Consider the following 22,470-nt stretch of genomic DNA (forward strand, 5'->3'; position numbering starts at 1 on the left):
CGGCCAACATAAAATGACAATGTGAACGCTTCGATGGCGACCACCCTTACAACGCTACAGTCCCAGACGTAAAGACAGACCCACAAATAAGAGCCACATATGCGAGTCTTTATACGGATGTCTGCTGCGCTGTGTCGAAAATCAAATCAGAAGCTTGCTCAAATTATGGCCGAGTCACAATTTTAGTTCTCGCTGTTCTTTACCGCAGTTTACGGATTTTTTCCTCATTCATTTCAGCCATGCGACAACACGGTCTTTGACTACTGTACACATTGTTTCACGACTGCATTATTTTTAAAATCATGGAAAAGTCTCCTTCGGCCTTTACGTGTCTCGACCGAAAAATCAGAAGGCGAGATTTACAAAGGAATGACTGATGCGGGTTTAGGCAAAACTCTGCCTAAACCAACATCAGTCATTCCTTTGTAAATTCAGCAGGTGGAAACTAGGCGCAAAAACGTTCCCGTCACACCTGTAATTTCTTGATGGATTGTGCTCTGTTTTTCATCACCCTGTGCCTGCCTTCTGCGATGCAGTGTAAGTATTTATGCAGTATCATGTCTTGTGCTCTCTGGAGTATCCGGGTATATTTTCATTGAGGAGATAGCCATTAAAATGTCAACCAAGCCTACTACTTTGCCACTGCTGTATTGTCTGCTGCTATTTCTCAGCACAACAGAGTAAGTATAACGCTGGAGTTGCAGGCTTTGTTTTCATTATTTAAAGTGAGATCCTTCTAGTCGCAAAGTGAGAAAACACCGCAAATTATAGAGATGCAAATTGCCCCTAATAATGATTTTCTATATCGGAAGTATTTCTAGTGCTTTCTGTATACCACCTGTAATCAACATTTAGTTCACAGGTAGCGAGAAGTTCATAAGTAGCACTCCTAAGAGGCATATTTTCATTATTCATGCGTCTCAGGTATACTCAATAGACCAACCTGAAGAGCGAACATTTGCACTGCCTAAGGACTGAATGTGTTCGTTTGTCACCCTTTGTTATTCGCCAGATTATTCTGATGTATGAAAAGTTAGATCTGAAAACTTCAGGGATCAAGCTTGACAAGAAAATCCGTGCAAAAAATGCCACTCTCAGAATAGGAACAGCGCAAGGAAACACGGGCACAGGAACACACCGAAAAACGGGACTAGCGCAGTCCATGTGTTCGTCTGTGTTCTGATTTTTCTGTATTCTTGGTTTTCTTGTTTTGCAATTTTTCCGTGTATTCTTGTGTCCGTGTTTTGTTACGCGACTTCTATCTATGATGCCTCATCGACTGGCCCAAATGATGGCATTAATCGAGCCACTCCTAAGTAAGTGACAAAGGTACTGCCCCTCAGAAAGGTAGATTCTGAGGAGCACAAAATTAATGTTAGAAATTGGAAAGCAGCTGTTAAAACATATTGACAGTAGTGATCTTGCGAGTTTCCTTAAATTTCAAAGGCGAATAATATACAGCCGGTAGAGAGGATTACTGTTATTTTCCGCCAGCGCGATCCTGATTTATTCCTCTTAGGACAATATTTAGTCGACAAAGTGGTTTATTAGGAACAAGAGAGCAGGTATATATTCCTGCGTGGCATTACATTTTTCTCACATCAAGTACAAACACACGCAAATATGAAATGCCTCATCAGGTCCGCCGACCCTACGCTTTTGTAGAAACGCGCATCCCTTGTATCCTAGAGAAGTCTTGTCATTGTATCTGTTATTGAAAGCATTTACACGTGACTGTTCCGTCCCCTATACTTTGGGTTCAACTTAAGCGACTCCCCTGATGCTGTTGGCGTCCTCTCTAAGAACGCTTGTTTTGTCGAGAGAGAGATAGGGAACCTTCCTCGCTTGTTGAAACTAATCCCCATGCGGACTTTCTCGATTTCCGTCATTCGCAGCCTTAGGAGGCTGGCGTCAACCTACAGGTTGGTGGTGGTAAGCACTGGGTCTCCTGTCACATTCCGTGGGCGAAAGTTGAAAAGTAGACTAAATGGTGTCGTCTTCGTAGGTAGGTTTACAGCATTGTTGATTCCCCATTGCCCCTGCGATATAGCTTTTTGCAGTCATATCAGTCGCTTCGTTCTGACAGACTGCTAATGCCGGCCGTTATAATTATTTTGTGAATATCGAGTTGTACGTTGCTCCCAGTTGCGCACGCTGCTTTCTTTAAGTGAATTTTACTGCGCAGCTAGCAGAACTCTTCGCATTGATGGCTGGTGTAAGCCTTTCCCCAATCTTTGATAAATCTTTGTGGAGTTGCGATTACAAGCATTCTTTTTACATCAGATACCACTTGCCTATGCGTGGCACCAAATCTCGCTTTGACAAGGTAGTATTCAAAGGGTTGTAGTCTGTAGCAACAACGAACTTATTTCCCGTGAGGTATGGTCTAAGCTTCTCAGCAGTTCATAAAACCGCTAACGCCTCAAGTTCGTACGAATAGTACCGTTCCTCTTCTCGCCTAGTGTTTTGACTAGTGCACATAACGGGATGGGGCCTACAATCTGGCTGTTGATGCAACAATGCTCCTCCTATACCAACCATGCACGCATCGGTATGCACTTCCGTCTTCGCTCCATGTGCTCAATATGCCAGCGTTCGCTCGCTCATAATGGTGCCTTTGTAGTTTCTTAAATGCAGCTTCTTAATCGTCATTCCAGCGTGAGCACTCTCCTTTTGAAACGAAGGTCGTACACTTTTGACATAGCTTTGCTACTTTGAATGCTAGGCCACAACGTGTATGAAATAGCTGAAGTATAAAAACAATTGCTGGGGTTTAGCTTCAGTTAACCCGGTAGATTGCGTAAGCAAAGCCGACGTAGCTTCTCTTTCTGTTCGTTCTTCTTCTTTTTCTTCTTCTGTCGCTTTTTCTTCCTATCTTTTTTCTCATCATCTTCTTCTTTCTCTTTTGCTTCTTTTTCTTCTCCTACTTCTTCTTTTCTTCTTCTTCTTCTTTTCTTTTTCTTCTCTTTTCTTCTTCTTGCGCCGCTCATGATGACGGCAGCGATCCCACTCGGCAGCGGCAGCGCTCCATCTGCGGCGCACCGTGGCTACTGGCTGCGCCCATGCGACGACTTAAGCTGGAAGCCCAGCGTTAGCCCCTCCTGTTGCCATGGTGTCAGCAGCGGCGCCGCTCCATATAAGGCGCACCATGGCTACATGCCGCGGCCACCGGACGGCTTGAGCTGGGAGCCCATCTGCAGCTGCTCTAAAGGTCACAGTGGTTACCCGTCGCTGCTATGGGAAGGGGCTGAGACCAGGGCCCGCTTGCACAAACAATCTTAAGACTGTCTTACTAAAAGTCCAGACTTAACTTGAGTCTAATGGATAGGCTGTTAGCGTGGCTGCTTAAAACTGGCGCCAAGACTGGGCTTCAGTCGGACTTGAATACGTCACTTGCAAGATTACGACTCTTGTGCCGTCTTAGTTAAAGGCACAAGGGTGCCAGGTACCTAAGTAGCGAAATAGGGGAAAACAGGTACGCGCTGGCCCCGTCCCCGCTTTGAGATTTAAAGATTTAAAGAAAGATTTAAAGATTTAAAGCAAAAGCACAAAGGGGAAGAAGAAGAAGTATCTTCCTGCTAAGGTGGCTTCATCGCTCCTCTGAACATTCTTGCCGTTCCTGTAAGCACCTGTCCTGTCTCCAAAGAAGTAGATCTTCTATTTCCGAGGAAGCTCCAGACGTCCTCTCCGCGTCAGGTTGCGAGACCTCCGGCGCATGCTACTCATGCATGATTGCAGCTCAGGTCGGCACGGAGGCTAGGCCTAGTGCTGCCGCTGCCACGCTGGCAGAGGCAGCTTCGCCGGAGTTGCTCGCTGCAACTCCTGCCCTGCCGTCGACACCTCAACCTGACCATCGGCCTCAGGTCCAGCTTGGTGCTCCCGGTTCTTCAGCACCAGCGTCCATTCAGCCTTCCCAAAATGGACAACAGCCCGTAAGTGAACTGTTCTCTGGGCGGAGCACGGCTATGGCCACTCAGCTAACACGACGAGATGCACATCCAACAGTGCGTCCTGAGGAGACAAGCTCTTCAATGGACCTATCGGCTCCACCATCCGTATCAACGAGCACCCGTGCGCCTCACAAGCGTCCTTCGGAAGATAATCAACCGAATTCGTCCTCGGCAAGTGGTGGCTATCAAGGAAAGCGCTCCTGTTTAACTATCGAAAACCAGGTTGCACCTACACCGGGATCGTCATCTTATAAAGTGGCGATTAAATCTCTTGCCAACAAAAGCCTCACCGATATACCAAACAGGATCATCCAGGCCAACTTGGACGCGTGTCTCGGAACCAGAGGTTTTCGGGGCTTCACGGCAAGGAAGAAGTCAAACACTATAGCTGTGTGGCTCCCGACACTTACTGCGGTGGAACGTGTCCAAACGCTTAGTTACATTTCAGTCACAAGTGAGATCTCAGTGCCTGTGCAAGTGTATCTAGTTGAAGGCTCCGACTTGCAGCGTTGCGTTGTTTACAACGTCGACATAAACGAAGATCAAACCACCCTTCAACGTGAGCTGTACTGCCCAACGCACCGAGTCATACAGGCCCGACACATAGGAAAGGGGCGTTCCTGCATGATCACCTTGCAAGGCCCTCCGACACTTCCAGCTTGTCTGTACTACTACGGCTGCATATTAAGGCCACGGCCGTATAAACCGAGTGTGGTTTACTGTTATAACTGTTTTCGGGCAGGGCACATGCGCAAATCTTGCCCCTTTGCTACTGCCGATGAAGGTGCGTCTGAAGGAAAAGTTACGTACCGATGCGGCCTCTGCAAATCGGACGACCACGAGATAACATCTCCAAGTTGTCCGACAAAGCAAAAGGCAACGCAGAAGGCTCGTCTTCGGAACACTAAGCGTTGGCCAATAGAGGACATGACGCCGGTGCAGACATCCAATCGCTTTGCAGCTCTTCAGTGGAATGATGACGAGTGGCCAGAGCTTCCTGAGCCCGCTTCGAATGCACCTCCAGCTAAGACAAAGTCTAATGATACGGTGCTCAAGAAACGCCGTCGACAGCAGCCAATACAGCAGTGTACTGATCTACCAGACGACGATATGGCTGTAGTGGATGAGCAAATCAATCGTCTCTTAGCAGAGGTCTCTAAGCTCCGACAACACCGCGAAATGCTTGCTCGACGTCGGCGAGTTGCAGAAGTAACCGCCAAATCTAGTAATTGCCCAACACAACCGCCTTCATTCCGCGCAACAGGGCCATTTGCTGCCTCTTCCCAGTGTAGCACAACGCCCAATGATAACTCTGCAACATCGCTGCTCCGCTATATGGTCAACCAGTTATCCAACCTGACATCTGTGATACTACAGCGCTTGGACTAGCACACAAAAATGGCGAAATCCGGTCGTCCTGGTGTACTACAGTGGAACTGTAGAGGCATTTCCACGAAGGTTGCCGAGCTCAGGACCCGACTGCGATTTAACAAGCTTCGGGTGTGGGCTATGTTACTTCAGGAAACGAACGCCTTGCCATCTATTCCTGGCTTCAGCGGCTACGTGTCCCCTTCAATGACCGACCGTCGCGTGCAGACAGCTTCTCCCCCGGGAAAGGCGGCGATATATGTCGAAACGAGTATTCCTCATGAACGCCTTTCTCTCGAAAACTGGTGCACATCATACCAAGAGGTAGTAGCAGTTGCTGCGAAATTTCTGAAAGGAACAGTTGTTCTTGTTTCTTACTACGTTCGACCAGCTGGAGGCGCCTCTTCCCGTATTAATCTTGGCTGGTTATTAAGTGTTCGTCAGCAATACCCCGGGTGTCCAATTTTAGTCGGAGGCGACTTTAACGCCCCTCACCCAGATTGGGGGTATCCGACTGCAAGCCCTCGTGGTAGGCGTGTGCGGGACGCCTTCACTGATGCCCTGTTTGTTCTGCTTAATCACCCTGGGACAGCAACACGGCCTGTGCGTCACATACATAGTGCTGCTTATGCTCCAGACTTGACGTGGTGGTTGGGCGCAGGAACTCCCTCATGGCACATGGAGCCGGACTGCTGGGGAAGTGATCACCACCCTATCCTCATCGGTCTCCATCCCTCCCGCCTCCGCCCTTTACGCCGCAAATGTTCTGTGATAAACTGGGACAGCTTTCGCTCATGTCTCGACAGTATGTCTTCAGATTCGCCGTCACTCCTTGTTGACCGTATACAAAGAGCACTAAACAGCGCTACGACTACTACCTGGATTGATGTAGGTCGACCGGCACCAGATCTCGGCCTGCTTAACCTGTGGGCAGCCCGCCGTCAAGCTGAGCTGGCTGCTACACGAGACCCTACTTCGGGGCAGGCACGTACACGACTGAATTATCTCACCGCGAAGGCTCGGAGATATGAACGCGATCTATCGCGACGCCAGTGGCATGCATGGTGTGAACAATTTTCTGATAAATCATCGAATGCCTCACTATGGCGAACGTTTCGTGCAATGGAACATGGTCGTCGTTCTACTGACGCAGCAGCAACAGCATGCTTTGCGGCTAATCTGTCGCCGGGTGATTTCGCCAAAGAAGCTGCTCGAAAATTTTCCCAAAATACGATATACTGCCTCCTTCAGCTGTAAACCTTAATTTGGCAGGTATCCCTGCAGACGCATGGAAATTACCATCTGCTGCCGACGCAGATGGAATTGCGAGCCCCTTTTCGATGTGCGAGCTGCTGGCTGCAATTGACGATGCGAAACGGAAAACAGCGCCCGGCCTGGACAAAATTCAGTATGAGGTTTACAAGAACCTCAGTACTGCTGCACTTCCTCAACTACTAGACACCATAAACAAAGTGTGGCTTGATGGTGTCGTACCCGAGAGCTGGAAAACCGCTGTCGTGATCCCTATTCCCAAACCTGGGAAGCCTCCAACGGACCTCGCCAACTTGCGACCAATCTCCTTAACATCAACGCTTTGCAAGCTTGCAGAGAAAATGCTAGCCACACGACTTTCTTGGTGGCTTGAACAGCACGGTTTTTATCACCCTGCTCAAATTGGATTTCGTCCATACATAGGTACAGAGGACGGGTTGGCTGTCTTGGCCTCAGCAGTTCTGTCATCTACCCGCAGCCGCGATGTACGTACCATATTAGCAATGGATGTTGAAAAGGCATATGACAACATCAGTCATGCTGCAATCCTGAATGCCATTGACATGCTCCATCTCCCTCCGAGAGTACGCACTTTTGTCGCATCATTTTTGGATGGACGAAAATTTGCAATACGTCTCAGCGGTGACACTGTTGGTTCATTCGTTTCACTACGTGGCGTGCCCCAAGGATCAGTATTGTCTCCGACGTTATTCAATATTACTTTCATCCCATTGGCGTGGCGCTTACATGATATCCCTGAAATCAAGTTTTTGCAGTACGCAGATGATATCACGGTATGGAGCACTCACCATGATCTTCTCACTCAAGAGGCCGCCCTTCAGTCAGCATTAGACGTAACCTCTGATTACGCCTCCTCCATTGGCCTTCAACTTTCTGTGTGTAAAACGTCATACACGTCAGTCGCCAACCGCTGGGGACGCCGTAAACTTGCCTCAAATCCAATTCGTCTCTCTCTATCAGGCACCCCAATACAAGAAAGTTCGAGCCTGAAAATTCTGGGCTTAACAATTCACCAATCAGGATCAGCGACTGCTTGGCTCTCTCAGGCAAAAAAGCAAGCACTTCAAACTATAAGTTTAATAAGAAGAATTGCACCTAAAACGGGTGGCGCTGGCTCGTCTGTTGCACGCCAGTTAGTGAGGGCGGTTCTGCAGCCCCGTATTGTTTATCAGGCCCAGTTCCAGCATCTTACAAGGGCACAATGGGATCGCCTTGAAGCCTTAAATCGAGAAGCTATGAGGACCATAACATGCCTTCCACGAATCACACCGGTCGTAGCGTTACAGGAGAATGCGCAGCTCAACACCATCGATGAATTGGTGCAGCAGCGCCGAGATGCTCGCAGACTCAAGGCCACTTTGTCACATTCCACGCAAGCACTGAGGGCGTATGCAACGTCACACATTATTCTTCAGCCACCTACGCCAGTTCTCCCTCCCTGGAAATTTATACAGTTAGGAGACAACAAGCCAACTGACATCCGCAGACCGACGTCTGCCAACTCTGCATCGTTGCTACGCCAGAGATTTGAAGAGCAAGATGCTAACCTGCCTCAGGATTCCGTAGTAGTGTACGTAGATGGAAGCCTGCAAGGCTGTGAAGCCAAAACGGCAATCCACTGTCCACGGAGGCCTAGCCTGAATCAGACAACTACGTTTCAGCTTTCGGAACCACTTACATCTTTCTGCGTTGAGCTTGTGGCAGTTCAAGAGGCACTCTGCTCCGTGACTTCTATAACCATGCTCCCTACAGCCCACATTGTAATCCGCACTGACGCACTTCAAGCAGTACGTCTGCTCCGACGTGTCAGCCGCTGCCCTAAAATTTGCCAGGACATCCACCAGCTTGCGGCGCGCATCCCACAGTCAATACGCATTGAGTGGGTCCCACGGGATCTGCTGCCTTCCCAAAGTCAAGCTGATTTTGCAACCCGCCTCGTGAACCAAGACGCATCAATCCCACAGCTTCTCGAAGTCGACGACGCTACCCTCCTTTTGTCAAGAAAGGAGCACCTCCGGCGCCGCACACGTGCACTTATCCCTCCGTGTGCGATATCCCTTCCCCGCGGTCTCACCCGTGCAGAGGAGGTTGCGCTTAGGAGGATCCGGGTCGGTGTTGCCCTTACACCAGCTGTAACTAGGACGTGGTCATACTTCCAACACTTATATCCTCGCCCAGGATGCCCGATCTGTAACAACGAAGATGTCGAGGCCGACATCCACCACTTGCTGTGGGACTGCCCAGCACTCAAGCCAACACGATTCCGGCACCTGAGAATAGCTGGCCTTTCAGCAACCAATCCTGCCTCATACGTCACTTGGACGCAGGGACCTCATCATCGCTCACTTCTGGACTTCATAAAATCAGCCAACCTTTTTCCATTCATTTAATCATTTATTCATCCTTCATCTCATAACCTACTGATGCCCTGAGGCAATAAATATCGACTTAAAAAAAAAAAAAACAATCCGTCATTATTGTCTTGAGTTTAATCCGTGCTATTGCTTTTTTGCGGCTTACGACTGTGTAGGTAAAATGACCAAAGTGGTTGTGAGGGCGTTCAGGGAAGGCACTTTTGTGAGCACGAGCCGAGCCGAAGTGATCAATGAAGATTGCAGTCGGATGTTCTGCTGTTGGGCCTGTGTGCTCACTATTTCTTTCCTCTGTCAGCATTCATTATCCAGAACTGTGTTTCTCTGCAATTGTTGGCATCACTGGTTCTGCGTTTCGGCATCCCTGCTGAAAGCCTACGAAGCATTTGGGCCTCTTTCGCGGAGCAGTAAGGCAGTCAAGCACACCGTGAATGAGTGAGCGTTCAGTGAAAAAAAATAACGCGCGATAAAATCGTCCTTGTGATAAGTACGTCTCCGGTGATGGCCGAAGAGCTTCCGCGTCTAAACGCGCGTGCTGTAATGTATACTTTCATTTGACATGTGTGTGTATGTGTGTGTGGGCGCGCGCGTGCATGCGCGCGTGCGTATGTGTGCGCGCTAGCATCTTGTGCGCCGTGTCCATACGTCTTGTAAAGAAGTGATGACGTGTGCGTGTGATCACGCGTGTTTCACATCTGTGGTCGTCAGTGGCTTTAATTCAATGCTGTACATGTCTCCATTTTACTGTCTCCGGACTGTAAACGACCAGTGATCAGCGCAAACTTTTGTCCTTCAATCATGTTTGGGTTCACAAAGCACATGGGCTACAATTGGCGTGAATTGCAGTAACATTTGCGCTGCAAATAACGCACAAATGGCAAGAAAGATTTTATGAAGTTGATGTGAGAAAAAGGCAGGAAGACACACGCACAGACCACGTGTTCACTGTGGCTGCAGCATTTTAATTTATTCCTTTATTTTTACTATGTGCGCCACAGATCTGCTACCAAATTTTCCCCGTTTTAGTATAGATATGTTCTCTGTATGAAGATTGGGGAAAAACGCAGCCTTGCTATTATCTTTGTTTTTGCTGGCCGTATTTTTACCTTATGACATAATAGCGATTGCAGTATGGTGTTGCACTGCAGAAAACAACCTATTTTGATAGCTAGCAAGTGGTTTATTCATTACCTGTGTTGCTTAATGTTGATTAAAAATAATAAGCTTGACGGTCAGGAGTTTATGTGTGGCACATGTGCTCAAAAATATGAATAGCGCTAAGGCGATTTGGTGATGCTGCACATTTGTGAACAGGGCATACACATGCGCACACATAACAGCGCATACACATAAAACATGAAGTTCTTAAGCGACTCTTAGTGAGTGGTGTCATGACAGGACTTGTGCCCCTTGGCTGGAATACCAAGCACTCATGAATAAATTGTAGTTGTAACAAGCATTGTTAGACATTTCGTCACTACAAGTCACTTTAGTCATTTCTAATCGATTGCAGTTACAGGTTGTCTGTAGACGTACGGGTCATCACAAGTCAGAACTTCTATTAATCAATATCACTATCATTTTTTCTTTCATATGGCCGACACTTCCCGATGAGGGGTCCACCGGTCACCTACTGAAAAATAACAAACCGACGATGTCCTCAATCAAACACCCATTTAGTTCTCTTTGTACATCCTTTGCCCACACGTTTTGAGAACATGGTTGTTTTTGTTTACAGGATTTAGCATGTCATGCTTTAAGCAATGCCACAGTCTGGATGTGCACAAGCTTACTGCGGCTTTTTCCTAACATTCACTGCTATCGCACAGTGCGCTGCCAGCTTTGTGTTTAGCCACCATCTATACGCAGACACCAAGGGCATAATATAAGTACGGCCCTCGGGATATAACAGCCAAGTTCCGCAAACTTGGCCACTGTGTTGTGCTCAGACAACATGAGTACCCACAGCCTGCCGGGCTGCATGCTGTATTGTGAATGATGTAAATTGGGGACTATAATCAGACATTATGGGGACGTTTAACAAGGCAACTAATGAAGGAAACACTTTATTTTTCAAGAGGAAACTACTGAAGAAAACTTATTCGAAACAAACACTTTACATAAACAACAGGCATGAAAAGGCTTTCTGGGCACTGCCCTCATTATACAGTGACCAACTAGCATAAAAACAGAATGCAGTCGACCACCACACTGAGCCTCTTGCTGCTGGATGAAAACATCTTGCCGGCACTTGCACAATGATATAGGCAAATATGTTCCTAGAATGGCTGAAAAAGAAACATGCAGTAGACGGAAATCAGTGAACACAAAGAGTCGTAATAATAACTGTCAGCATTTCGAAATTAGGACTACTAAATAGGATTGTTTCATGTTGATATAATTTTGTACCAGTATATTTATTACGAATTGCATTGCAATACTCTAAACGTTGCACAGTTACCACTTGAAAGATTCAGTACACTATGCATCATATTGTGAAATACAAAACAGCAATTTCTCTGCACACCATATTAGTGGGTACGTGCCATCTCCCCTTTTTCCTCCGAAATTTCATTTAAACCCAGCCAAACACCAATGGAAATTGTAGCATCCCATCTACTTTCAAGTAATAGGTTAACCATTGTCAATAGAAGTTGTTAGTGCACATTGTGTTCGTATATCAACAAGGAGAAATAACATACTTTCATTACTGATATTTAACGTCCCTAATGAAATCAGGTATTAAGGAAGGTGCATAAATACGTTAACAACCATTTATTGATGCTTGGTGTTGTTATCATTACCTCCTTTGCCTGCTGTAATCATTAAAGGTATTGACAGCACTGAAAACCTCATGCCTGGAGGCTTTGTTGGAGGCTTTTACATGACAGCAAAAGCAAAGATTAAAATTCTAGACCAATGACGATATTTCACTTATAGTGCTGACCTGAGGAACAGTATGCAATTTTGTTCTTCTGTACAACAATCGAGTTATTTTTCTGCCGAAATATTTAAATTTTTGTAAGCAGAAGAGTTACATGGGTTGGAACAAAATGCTTTCAGTCTTGGCATATTGCAACCATTAAATTCAATAATAGCCCTTTGTGATTTACACAAATATTTCAATAATGACCATTTGGAAGTGAAGTGCGGCATAGCACAACCACAAGAAATTTTGTACAAACAATTGATATACCACGATACAGAATCGTAGCAAAATAGCCTGTTGTACACACCGTTTTCATGCCCTTAGCCTTCTCAATAACCTAAAGCGTAACTACAGCAATTCAAAAAGATTATGAGCCTCCAAGGGTTGAATGTTGAGGGATTGTATTTTGTCATGCGAATATTGTGATGCTACTATCTGAAGAAGCCTGAGCCAACAGCAAATTAGGGTGAGACTGTTTTCAGACTTCTGTAATGGCCCAGGCCGAGCGGAAGTACATGAAGTGATGGGTAGTAGCAGCATCTTGCTAAAAACAATTGTTTTAATATACAAAAATGCAAACGAAAAGCAACACTCCGATAGAATGTACGGTAGCATCTGATGAAGCACCATTTTGGGTGGGCGATGGTAGTGGAAATGAAATATGTTACCTTATGTATTGCGCCTAACGGGCTTTTCTTCACTTCTGTGGTGTTGTGAGTAAAAGTCAGTCTTTGATAATCGATTCCTTCATCCCCCGCGTGAAACTTGGCGTGAATGAATACGCGCGTGAAACGTGGCTACATTTATGTCCAACCTGTATAGCAATGAATTGTTAATTTTTATGTAATTGTAAGAGTGATTTGCTACCCTGCTATACTGGTTGTGTTTATGCATAAATGTGTTCTAGCATACTTCCCACTCTCATACTGCATTCATATTCCATTAAGTCATTGTCCTGTGTATGTCCCTGTGCGTAGAGATATAGTGTCAAATTAAAGGTGCTTACACAAATTGAAACAAATCAATTGTACATAAGCTTCAAGTAAATCATTACTTATAATCAATTACAGTGTTTGTAAATTAAATTTAGCAACAAACAATGTGACCTGAAAATGCATTGAAAATAACAGTCATTAAAGGGAGGTGAATTTGGTAAACAATTTCAGATTATTTATTTCATAGATGAATTCTTTTGAAATGACCACTGTAACCAATTACACTTCAGATCAAGTAGGTATATTTTTTAGTTTCTGTAATGTTCTGTCAACGGTAATGGTACCCATGAATGTATAAGATTACACAGCCGCTCAGCTGGTACTATTCTGTATGCTGCATATATAGGTCATACTTGAGGATGCCCACGTAGTGTGCTTTACTTTGTAATAATTTACATTTCAGCCATCACATGATTTCGTTCTCCATATGGCAGTGATGAATACAATTGTTATGCATATATACTTTCATAACGTAAGAATACTCTCAAAGCTTTTGGCGAATCGTCATTTGACTCTTGTCTTCCGCCTGTGTGTTGGGCGACGTCAATGCGTGCTAAAGAATCCCAGGTGGTCGAAATTTCTGGAGGCCTTCACTACAATGTCTCTCATGTGCTTGACTCACTTTGGGACAGAAAGCCCCACGAAGAAACCCAATCTTGTGTGTGCCATTACGAGCCCCTCATTTCGCAACACTTGCTTGGCCAACACAGACAATATAATAGACAAATACATACTACATAAAGAACAAGTCATGGTTCAGAGCTGAATTTTGTTACAGCGCATGTTTATCGTGGTCATGCAAGCTGAGAAAAAAGTCTTCAAGACAGCGAACAGAGTACTCAAAGGAGTTGGTAATATCTCTCACATTCTTGGAAAACACATAACATGCCTGCTTGCCGCGACAGGTAGTATCAGTGCTCAAAACACATTGCTCACACTGGATACAGGAATATGAGTATGTGAACTCAGCGGGGTAATAAACGGGTTTGAAAAGTTGCAACAGCAGTTATACATTTTAAAGAGTGTGTAGATACTTTGCTATAAATGAATGCAATATGCCCTTTAATTCCATAAACACTTTGCAAACATCTCCATTCTTGTGAATGACACTTTAAAAGTAGGCCGGTCAAAACTACACCAGTTGTGTCTCCACGAACGTGAGTGCTTAAATAGGCTGGAGCCGGATACAGCAATCTTTAAGGTTTGCTAGATATGATAAAAGTCCAATGTTGGCAGCTGCAGTTTCACATATGTTGACACTGAACATTTCGGCACCACACAAAGCTGACAAGGCTGACACTAACAGCACAGGTGCAACGGGTCTCACTTCGCTAGCGGCACTTGAACATCCAAATTGCACACATTGAACACATAGTACTGACATCAAGCGCACATGAGCAATCGAAACAATCTGCAGCGGGCATCACTTCTGGTGACGCTGGGAACGTCCCGGCTCTGCACAATGAGTACACAGTGTTTACACCAAAAGCAGCGGGCACGTATAAACATCCAATCATCAACGGGGTACTTGTGATCTGCTACCTGAGATGGCAAAACGAGCGCTGTTTGAACAGCGCAAAATCACTGAAGCACTAATGCGAAGACGATCAGTTGGTTTGTGCACTCTCTCAGATGCAGCCCAGCACTGGGATCTTGAAGAGAGTGCAAGGGATGGCGCCGGAGGACGCGTTGGAAGACTCCCAAAGATTTGATGTATTCACGCCATGCCCATCCGCAGTAGAATGGCGGCTGGAAACAAGACATACGTGTTTCACTTGTGAGAGATTTCGATTGCTCTTGATTTAGAACATACATGTAGTGGTAGGAACACATGTTTCAGCTGCACGCCCCATTTTACACACTGAGCGGAAAGAAACAGGCGATTAGCATGTGAGACTGGACATGCAAGGTTTGAAACCGGCAGCTCGTGCCGCGTTTAAACTTAGGCTCACCAGTAAAGGCCCCCGTGCGATTTACGGCGCCAGTACACAAAACAGGGAAAACGGAAAAAATATGTGCTTCGACGACAACAACTTCGACAACCAAGCAATGGCTTCGAAAAACTCCAATTATTCTGCATCACCCGTTATCATAGCAAAACCAACACGGTGATGAAGAGCATCACTACGGTCTGCGTATTTTCTTTTTTTTTATTGCATTCACCATTAAGTACACGAAAGATGTATCATAGCAAAGCACCCGTGCAAAATAATGGCGACAATGTTGAAGCTCACCTCAAGTCGACAAAGGCAGCGCGTCTCGCATGCAGTCTATAGAGCAACGGAACAGCGTCGGCACAAGTTCCCAGACACTAAACAACTCCAAGAGGACTCGTTTCACCTCTGCATCAACACGAAGGGGTACAGGAAAACTTGGTTGCACGTTTTCCCCGCTCCAAGAGGTTTAGCATGTCCATCCAGCCGCAGCAGCCGCGCTGCAGCCATTTTGAATCTTAATAAAGTTTGCAGTTAAGACTGCCTGTACGCTGTTATAAGCTCCGTCTTAACCGCAGTTTTTAACGCGCACTGATCGTTTTGTGCAAGTGACTAAAGGCGTAGGGAAATCTAAGCTAAGATCGCTGGCCATAGGGACATCTAGAGCCAACCGAAACAGACTGGATGCCTGCACAAAGCCTATGAACGAACTGGGCAATGACGACGTTTTGCCGCAATGTTTCACCGCGAGGTGGCAACGCTATAGAAGTAGCGGCTTGGCTTGACGCGTTTTTCTTTTTTTCAACCCCGTGCCTTTCTTTTGTTATTTTCTCAGATAAAGATGTGCGCGCCGTTCCTCGGCAACTTTAAAAAATAAATGAAACTGTACTAAATCCCATCGCCATGTTCTGGGAGGCTGTAAAACTAAAGAGATGGTCAATAAGTGTGTGCTTGTTGATCGGCGTGCTGTGCTTTCGTTCTCGTTTTCTCCTTTGTCGAATGCCTGCAGAGCATTAGTATCGCCTGCTTCCCCTTGAAAATCTCCACTTGTGTCTTGAACGTGCTTTCAGGGACAGTGAATATCCTGCGAGTAGAAACTGCAGCTGCGATTTCGCTTCGACCGGTTCGGCATCCGTTAACCGAGCTGCATCACCGGACTCACCACAGTCATGCGTTAACTTCATAGTACTAGGGGCTTCTGGCGTTGAAGTGTTTGCTACCGGCGGCTTTCTCATAAAGGCTGGTGAACCGGCCGGCGTGGACGAGTCGACGGCCTAGCCGGGCAGTAAGAAGAGTCGTCCTCGCACTGAAACAGAGCGTCGCAGCCTGGACACTCTTAAGAGCCGCCACTGTCATTTCACCCATTTTGCCTGTTGTGATGTTTCTTGTCGAGTAGAGTCAAGGCAGGGAGAAATTAAAGAAAGTGTTTTAAATTGTTTACCTTTATTAAGCGGTCATTGTGATGTACAGGGCCCATAGCGGACGCTAGTGAAAGCGAAGCAACGTTTTCAGGAACGTTTTTGTTTTTCGCTTATTACGGTCATAAGGCTTTATAGCCTTGATCAAGTACAACGGTTTACTAAGTCAGGTTTATAGTACCGATTGCGCACCTAGACGGGGTTTGCATCACACAGGGTCTACGCGAAGTTTTTTTTTTTTATTGGAAGGCTTGCCATGTGGCATAGCATGAGGCTGTTTTTTCACTTAAAGAAGTTAACGTTTTTAAGGACGTCATGCAGGCTCTTTTCTTCAACGAACCAGAGGAATCTCCGACTCTTAATATTGTCCATTATGCCCAATTGTCAATGATCCTTCATTGTAGCCGACAGTCCAACTTCTTGAAGTCGTCTTATTCTTGACGGCTGCATTCTTGGGCATGTCCATACAAGGTGGCAAAGATCCACCTCAGCAGCTTGCTTTGGACACTTAGGGCATGTGCTGTGCACTGCATCCACTTCAGAGCCCCATCGGCACGTCACCGACGGAGTAAGGGACGACGAGTCTTGCTGCGCTATAGCATCAGCGTGGAAATTAGTCTCAGTTTGTGCCGCCTCATGATTGCCTGCAACCGTGAGCGATGAATATGCGCACCAGTAGTGATATAGGCTTCCTGCTTTACAGCAGCCCATTACAGGATGAGGTGCCAGGCTGCATGAGCGACATATGCGCTGCTGGATGTTTCCCTGCATCGTGGGTGTCATCGATGCCACTCATGTCAAGATCCAGGCCCCTGAGCTTTACGAGGAAGCGTACATACTGTGAGCACTGTATGGCGCTTCATCTTTCCCACGACTAAACGTCCTGCTTCATCTTCATCCTGCTCCCTCTTGTAGGTACCCATCGTCATTGCTGAGTGTGTTTGGCTGCAGTGTGCGACCAAGGCTTCAGGTCTGCAATAAAGCCTGATCCCCCAAGTCCGACCTTCGCGTTATCTTACACGTGGTGGAGGTGCGCCTTGATTTATCCGCTGTTTCGTCACCTGCATCCACCTGGAGCTCCGTTCTGGCCGCCTTTTGACCTCGACCACCATCGCCATGCCTCAAGGGGGCCACTCCGCTATTCCGGCTTCTACCAACTCGACTCCAGCTCCCCTTGCCACTTGGACTGTCAGATAGCCGTCAGCGCGACCCGCAGATGTTCGCCGGTCTCCGCGGCGGCGACGCTGATGACTGGCTCGACAGCTACGACCGGGTCGGTGCTTTCAACCGGTGGGAAGATTCTCTTAAACTAATTAATGTGTCCTTTTATTTGACGGATGTGGCCAAAACGTGGTTCCTAAATCATGAATCGACGATTCCGGACTGGGCTACCTTTAAACAACAGTTACCCCAGATTTTCTGCGCTCCTACTGTTCGCACGGAGTCCGCCAAGAAGCTAGAAGCCCGACTTCAGCGGTCCTATGAGACCTATATCTCTTGTATAGAAGATGTTCTTGCACTTTTTCGGTGCATAAATGACATAATGCCAGAGGCCGAGCGGGTTCGGCACGTCCTTAAAGGTATTGGGCCACTCGCCTATAACGCCCTGGCCGTGCAGAACCCTAATACGATCGACGCCATTATATCGACTTGTCAACGCCTTGGCGAACTACAGTCAATACGCCTGCGCCTGCAGCCCGATCCCACTTCATTTAGTTTCACTGCCGACGCTGACCTTCGTGCGCTTATTCGCGGATTATTTCGTGAAGAGCTCTCGGCTCAAGGTTAATTGTGCCGCCCTGCATCTGAGCCACATCCTTCAACTACCGGCCTGCGTAGCATTGTCAAGAAGAGCTGGCCTCAATGACCTATTGTCCCCCAACATCAGTCGCTCCTACCATCTGTCAGGTGCCAACGTACGCCCAGGTCACGTCCTTGCCGCCTGCAGTTGGAGCGCCTACGCCACCGGCGCCTACCACTGCTCATGTCGCCGCATTGGCACCACCTGCCGCGGCGCCGACATACTACCCCACCTGGCGCCCAGCTCGCTCTGTTTGTTATTAGTGCGGGTACCGAGACCATATTTCCCGCTTCTGTCGTCGCAGGCTCCTGAATGAACGCCGCGGCTACGACTCATTTGAAGCGAACTACCCTCTTCGCTTTTCCGGCTATAACCACCGTTCATTCCCTGATTATCCCCGACCTTCATCACCCCCGCCAGAAAGCCCCGCTCCGCCTGCTGGTAACAGGCCTTCAAGGCGCCGTTCTCTTTCGACTTTTCGCCGCTCTACCTCGCCTCTCCTTCAAGCTTCTCTGACGACCCCCCGCCTATCGGAAAACTGACCACTGCAGTTTTAGGAGGGCCATCCCAAAAATCCTCCGGAACGTCCCTGGAATATTATTTTAGTTTCGGTTGAAGGTTTATCTGTTGAGGCTTTGGTTGACACGGGCGCCGCTGTTTCTGTGATACACACCGACTTGTGCTCCCGCTTGCGAAAAGTGAAAACGCCTTACGATGGACCTGAACACCGTGGAGCTAATGGTGAAATAATTCGGCCTTTTGCTAAGTGTACTGTGCGAGTTTTTGTTGGCGGTGTCCGCCACCATGTACAATTTGCCGTGCTGTCACCGTGCGGTCACCCAATTGTTTTAGGCTGGGATTTTCTGTCTGCCGCATCAGCCAGCATTTCGTGTCGCGGCAGGGTCATTTACATGAACGAGAGCGATCCGTCTCCTGAACCTCCCGAGCCCCGTCATCGCCTTCTTGCCGCTACAAACTCAGTGTTGCCCCCTGGATGCGAACAACTTGTCGCGCTTACTTCTACTGACGTTGATAACGGAGATGTGCTAATCGTGCCCTCTGATCGCCATCTGACCCTTGGAATCGCGCTACCACCAAGTCTTATTCGGTTTGAGCATGGCACAGCGCTTGTCGCTGCTTCGAACACTTCCCGAGAGCCCATTGGGCTATCTAAAGAGACATGTTTTCCTTGTGCCCTGGACATTCACCCGGTGTCTCTTTACCGCCCCCTCTTCCTCACCAGCAGCTTCTTCCGATGCTTGTCTCTGTGTTGTCTTTGGCACCATCAATCCTGACCTTCCTGCGACTCACCGCCAAGCTTTGCAGGAATTACCTCGAAAACACCAAGCCTCCTTTGATGTCACTTCTCCGACCTTGGGCCGAACGTCTTCTGCACAGCACCGCATTATTACAGAAGGTACTTCTATTGTTAGCCGCCGCCCTTACCGTGTTTTCTTATCAGAATGTAAAATCATAGAAGATAATGTGAATGATATGCTTCGACGAGACATTATTCGGCCCTCAGCTAGCCCCTGGTCATCTCCGGTCGTCTTGGTCATAAAAAAGGATGGGACCGTGCGTTTTTGCGTTGATTACCGCGCACTAAACAAAATCACTCGCAAAGATGTATACCCTATGCCACGAATTTGCGACTCCCTCGACTGTCTTATGGACGCCGAATATTTCTCCACTTTGGATTTGCGTTCCGGTTACTGGCAGATACCAATGCACGAAGCCGACAAAGAAAAAACCGCATTCGCTACTCCCGACGGGCTTTACGAATTCAATGTCATGACTTTTGGACTTTGTAATGCCCCCGCTACGTTTGAGCACATGATTGACACTGTTCTTAGAGGACTTAAATGGAAAACATGCTTGTGCTACCTGGACGACGTAGTTATTTGCTCTGCGAGTTTTTTGACCATTTATGCCATCTTGATCAAATATTAACGTGCCTGGCATCAGCCGGTCTCCAGCTGAACACAAAAAAGGTGTAATTTCGCCAAGAAAGAAATCAAGATCCTGGGCCACCTCGTCAGTCGCGATGGCATTCGACCCGACCCTGACAAGCTTGCTGCAGTTTTGAACTTTGCACGCCCTCAGCGGACAAAGAATCTACGCAGTTTCCTTGGCCTGTCTTCATACTTCCGCCGTTTCATTCGCAATTTCGCTACCATTGCTGCACCGCTCCACCGCCTCCTTACCGACCGTACTACTTTCAACTGGTCCGAAGAATGCGAAAAAGCTTTTCAGACAATGAAGAATGCCCTCACTTCGGACCCTGTTCTCGCTCACTTCGACGACACTGCTGCCACCATTTTCCACACCGATGCCAGCAGCCTCAGTATCGGCGCCGTACTTCTGCAACGTGATACCGCGTCTCGGGAAAAGGTAATTGCGTTTGCCAGTCGAACTCTAACACCAGCGGAACGCAACTACACCATCAATGAGCAAGAGTGCCTCGCCGTCGTTTGGGCAGTTCAGAAATTCCGCCCCTACCTCTACGGCCGCCATTTCACGATCGTTACCGATCACCACGCTCTGTGCTGGTTATCAACCCTCAAAAATTTGACTGGACGCCTGCGCCGTTGGATTCTGTGTTTGCAGGAATACCACTTCGATGTCCTATTCAAATCGGGTCGCAAACATCGAGATGACGATGCTCTTTCCCGCTGCCCGCTCCCAGAATCACCACCTAGTGCTTCTTCGCGCCTTCCTGCGTGCACCCTCGACGTCCCAATGTCGTCCGGAGCTCCAAACATCACCTGTGCTACTCCTGCCGCTGCTCCAGATCGCTACGCAATTATTTCACACCAGTGAGCACATCCCTACTGTCTTTCCCTAATCAACCTTCTCACCGGTGCTTCTCACCCTCGTACCGCTAGGATGGGCAGGCAACTCCAAAAGTTCAAAATTGACAACGGCGTGCTCTCCTGTTATATTTATTTTCTCTGAAGGCACCCGTTGGGTCCCAGTTATTCCGAGAGCGCTTCGCACCCGTATCCTGGCGGCTTTCCACGATCATGCTACAGCCGGTTACTTAGGCTTTCATAAAACTTACCACCGCGTGAAAAACACGTTTCTTTTGGCCAGGCCTCGCCTCAAGTGTGGCAAAATACGTCGATTCTTGTCTGCCATGCCAGCGCCGCAAACGGCCCACTTCTCCTCCTGCTGGCCTACTACAGCCGCTACCTTGCCCTGCAACTCCTTTCGCCGTTGTTGGCATAGACTTATACGGGCCACTTCGATTGTCCGCACGAGATAACTGCTGGATCGTCACCGCCGTTCACCACCTAACACGCTACGCTGAGACTGCTGCCCTGCCTAATGGCTCAGCACATGAGGTCGCGACCTTTTTGGAATCGCTCGTACTGCGCCATGGGGCCCCTAGAGTGCTTCTCAGCGATCGTGGCCGGACATTTCTGTCGACGATTGCAGCCGAAGCTCTCGAGGCCTCAACCACACGTCACAAATTGACCTCCAGCTATCACCCTCAGACCAATGTGTTGACTGAGCGGTTCCACCGCACGCTTTTGACATGTTGTCTATGTACGTCGATCAGGACCACCGAAACTGGGACGTAATACTTCCTTTTGTTACGTTCGCCTACAATACAGCTGTACCGCGGAACACAGGTTGCACGGCGTTTTTCCTCGTTTACGGCCGTTCTCCCGCTACCTTTCTTGACGCCTCTTTCCTTTCTACACATGCCAGTTACTCATCCTCTCTTCCTGACCAGTTCCTTTCCCGAGCGGCCAAATTTCGCCGGCTTGCTCGCGTCAACACGGAAGCTAGCCAGGAAGACCGCAAGTGCCGCTGTGATGCAACCAATCGCCAAGTTTCGTTCCGTCCCGGCGACGAGGTGTTACTTTGGACCCAATTACGCACTCCTGGCCTTTGTGACAAGTTACAGCACCGTTACATTGGTCCTTACACAGTTCTTGCAAAAACCTCCCCGGTGAACCATCGTGTCTCCCCTGTTTACCCTCCTCAGCACATACGTTACCGTGGCACTGAAGTTGAACACGTTTCACGTAGGAAACCTTTTATTCGGCTCAATCCTGCGGACTAATTGCGGCCAGGCTGGCCGCTTCAACTGCGCGGGCGAAATAGTGTGAGCACTGTGTGGAGCTTCATCTTTCGCACGACTAAACGCGCTGCTTCATCATCCTGCTCCCTCTTCTAGATACCCATCGTCATCGCGGAGTGTGTTTGGATGCAGAGTGCGACCAAGGCTTCAGCTCTGCAATAAAGCCTGATCCCCCATGTCCGACCTTCGCGTTACCTTACAATATAAATAACGATTTCTACCACTCCATCTTCGTGCAGCTTGTGGTGGACAGCAAGTGCCACACCCTCGATGTGGTAGCAAAGTGGCCTAGTGGCACATGCGACGCGTAAATGCTCACA

General features: G+C 47.8%; 1 protein-coding gene across 1 annotated transcript in view; it reads left to right on the forward strand.

Annotated features, from left to right (window-relative positions):
- The first annotated feature begins 564 nt into the window (after positions 1 to 564).
- The window catches only part of LOC146208691 (uncharacterized), a 38,543-nt gene continuing 16,637 nt past the window's right edge, over positions 565 to 22,470 (forward strand). The window contains exon 1 of the mRNA XM_084587309.1: positions 565 to 680. Within this exon, the coding sequence (XP_084443435.1) occupies positions 616 to 680 (65 nt within the window). The 5' untranslated portion in view covers positions 565 to 615. The remainder of the gene's footprint in view (positions 681 to 22,470) is intronic.

This window comes from Amblyomma maculatum, chromosome 1, assembly GCF_055883805.1.
Source record: "Amblyomma maculatum isolate TAMU_Amacu chromosome 1, ASM5588380v1, whole genome shotgun sequence".
Taxonomy (NCBI): domain Eukaryota; kingdom Metazoa; phylum Arthropoda; class Arachnida; order Ixodida; family Ixodidae; genus Amblyomma; species Amblyomma maculatum.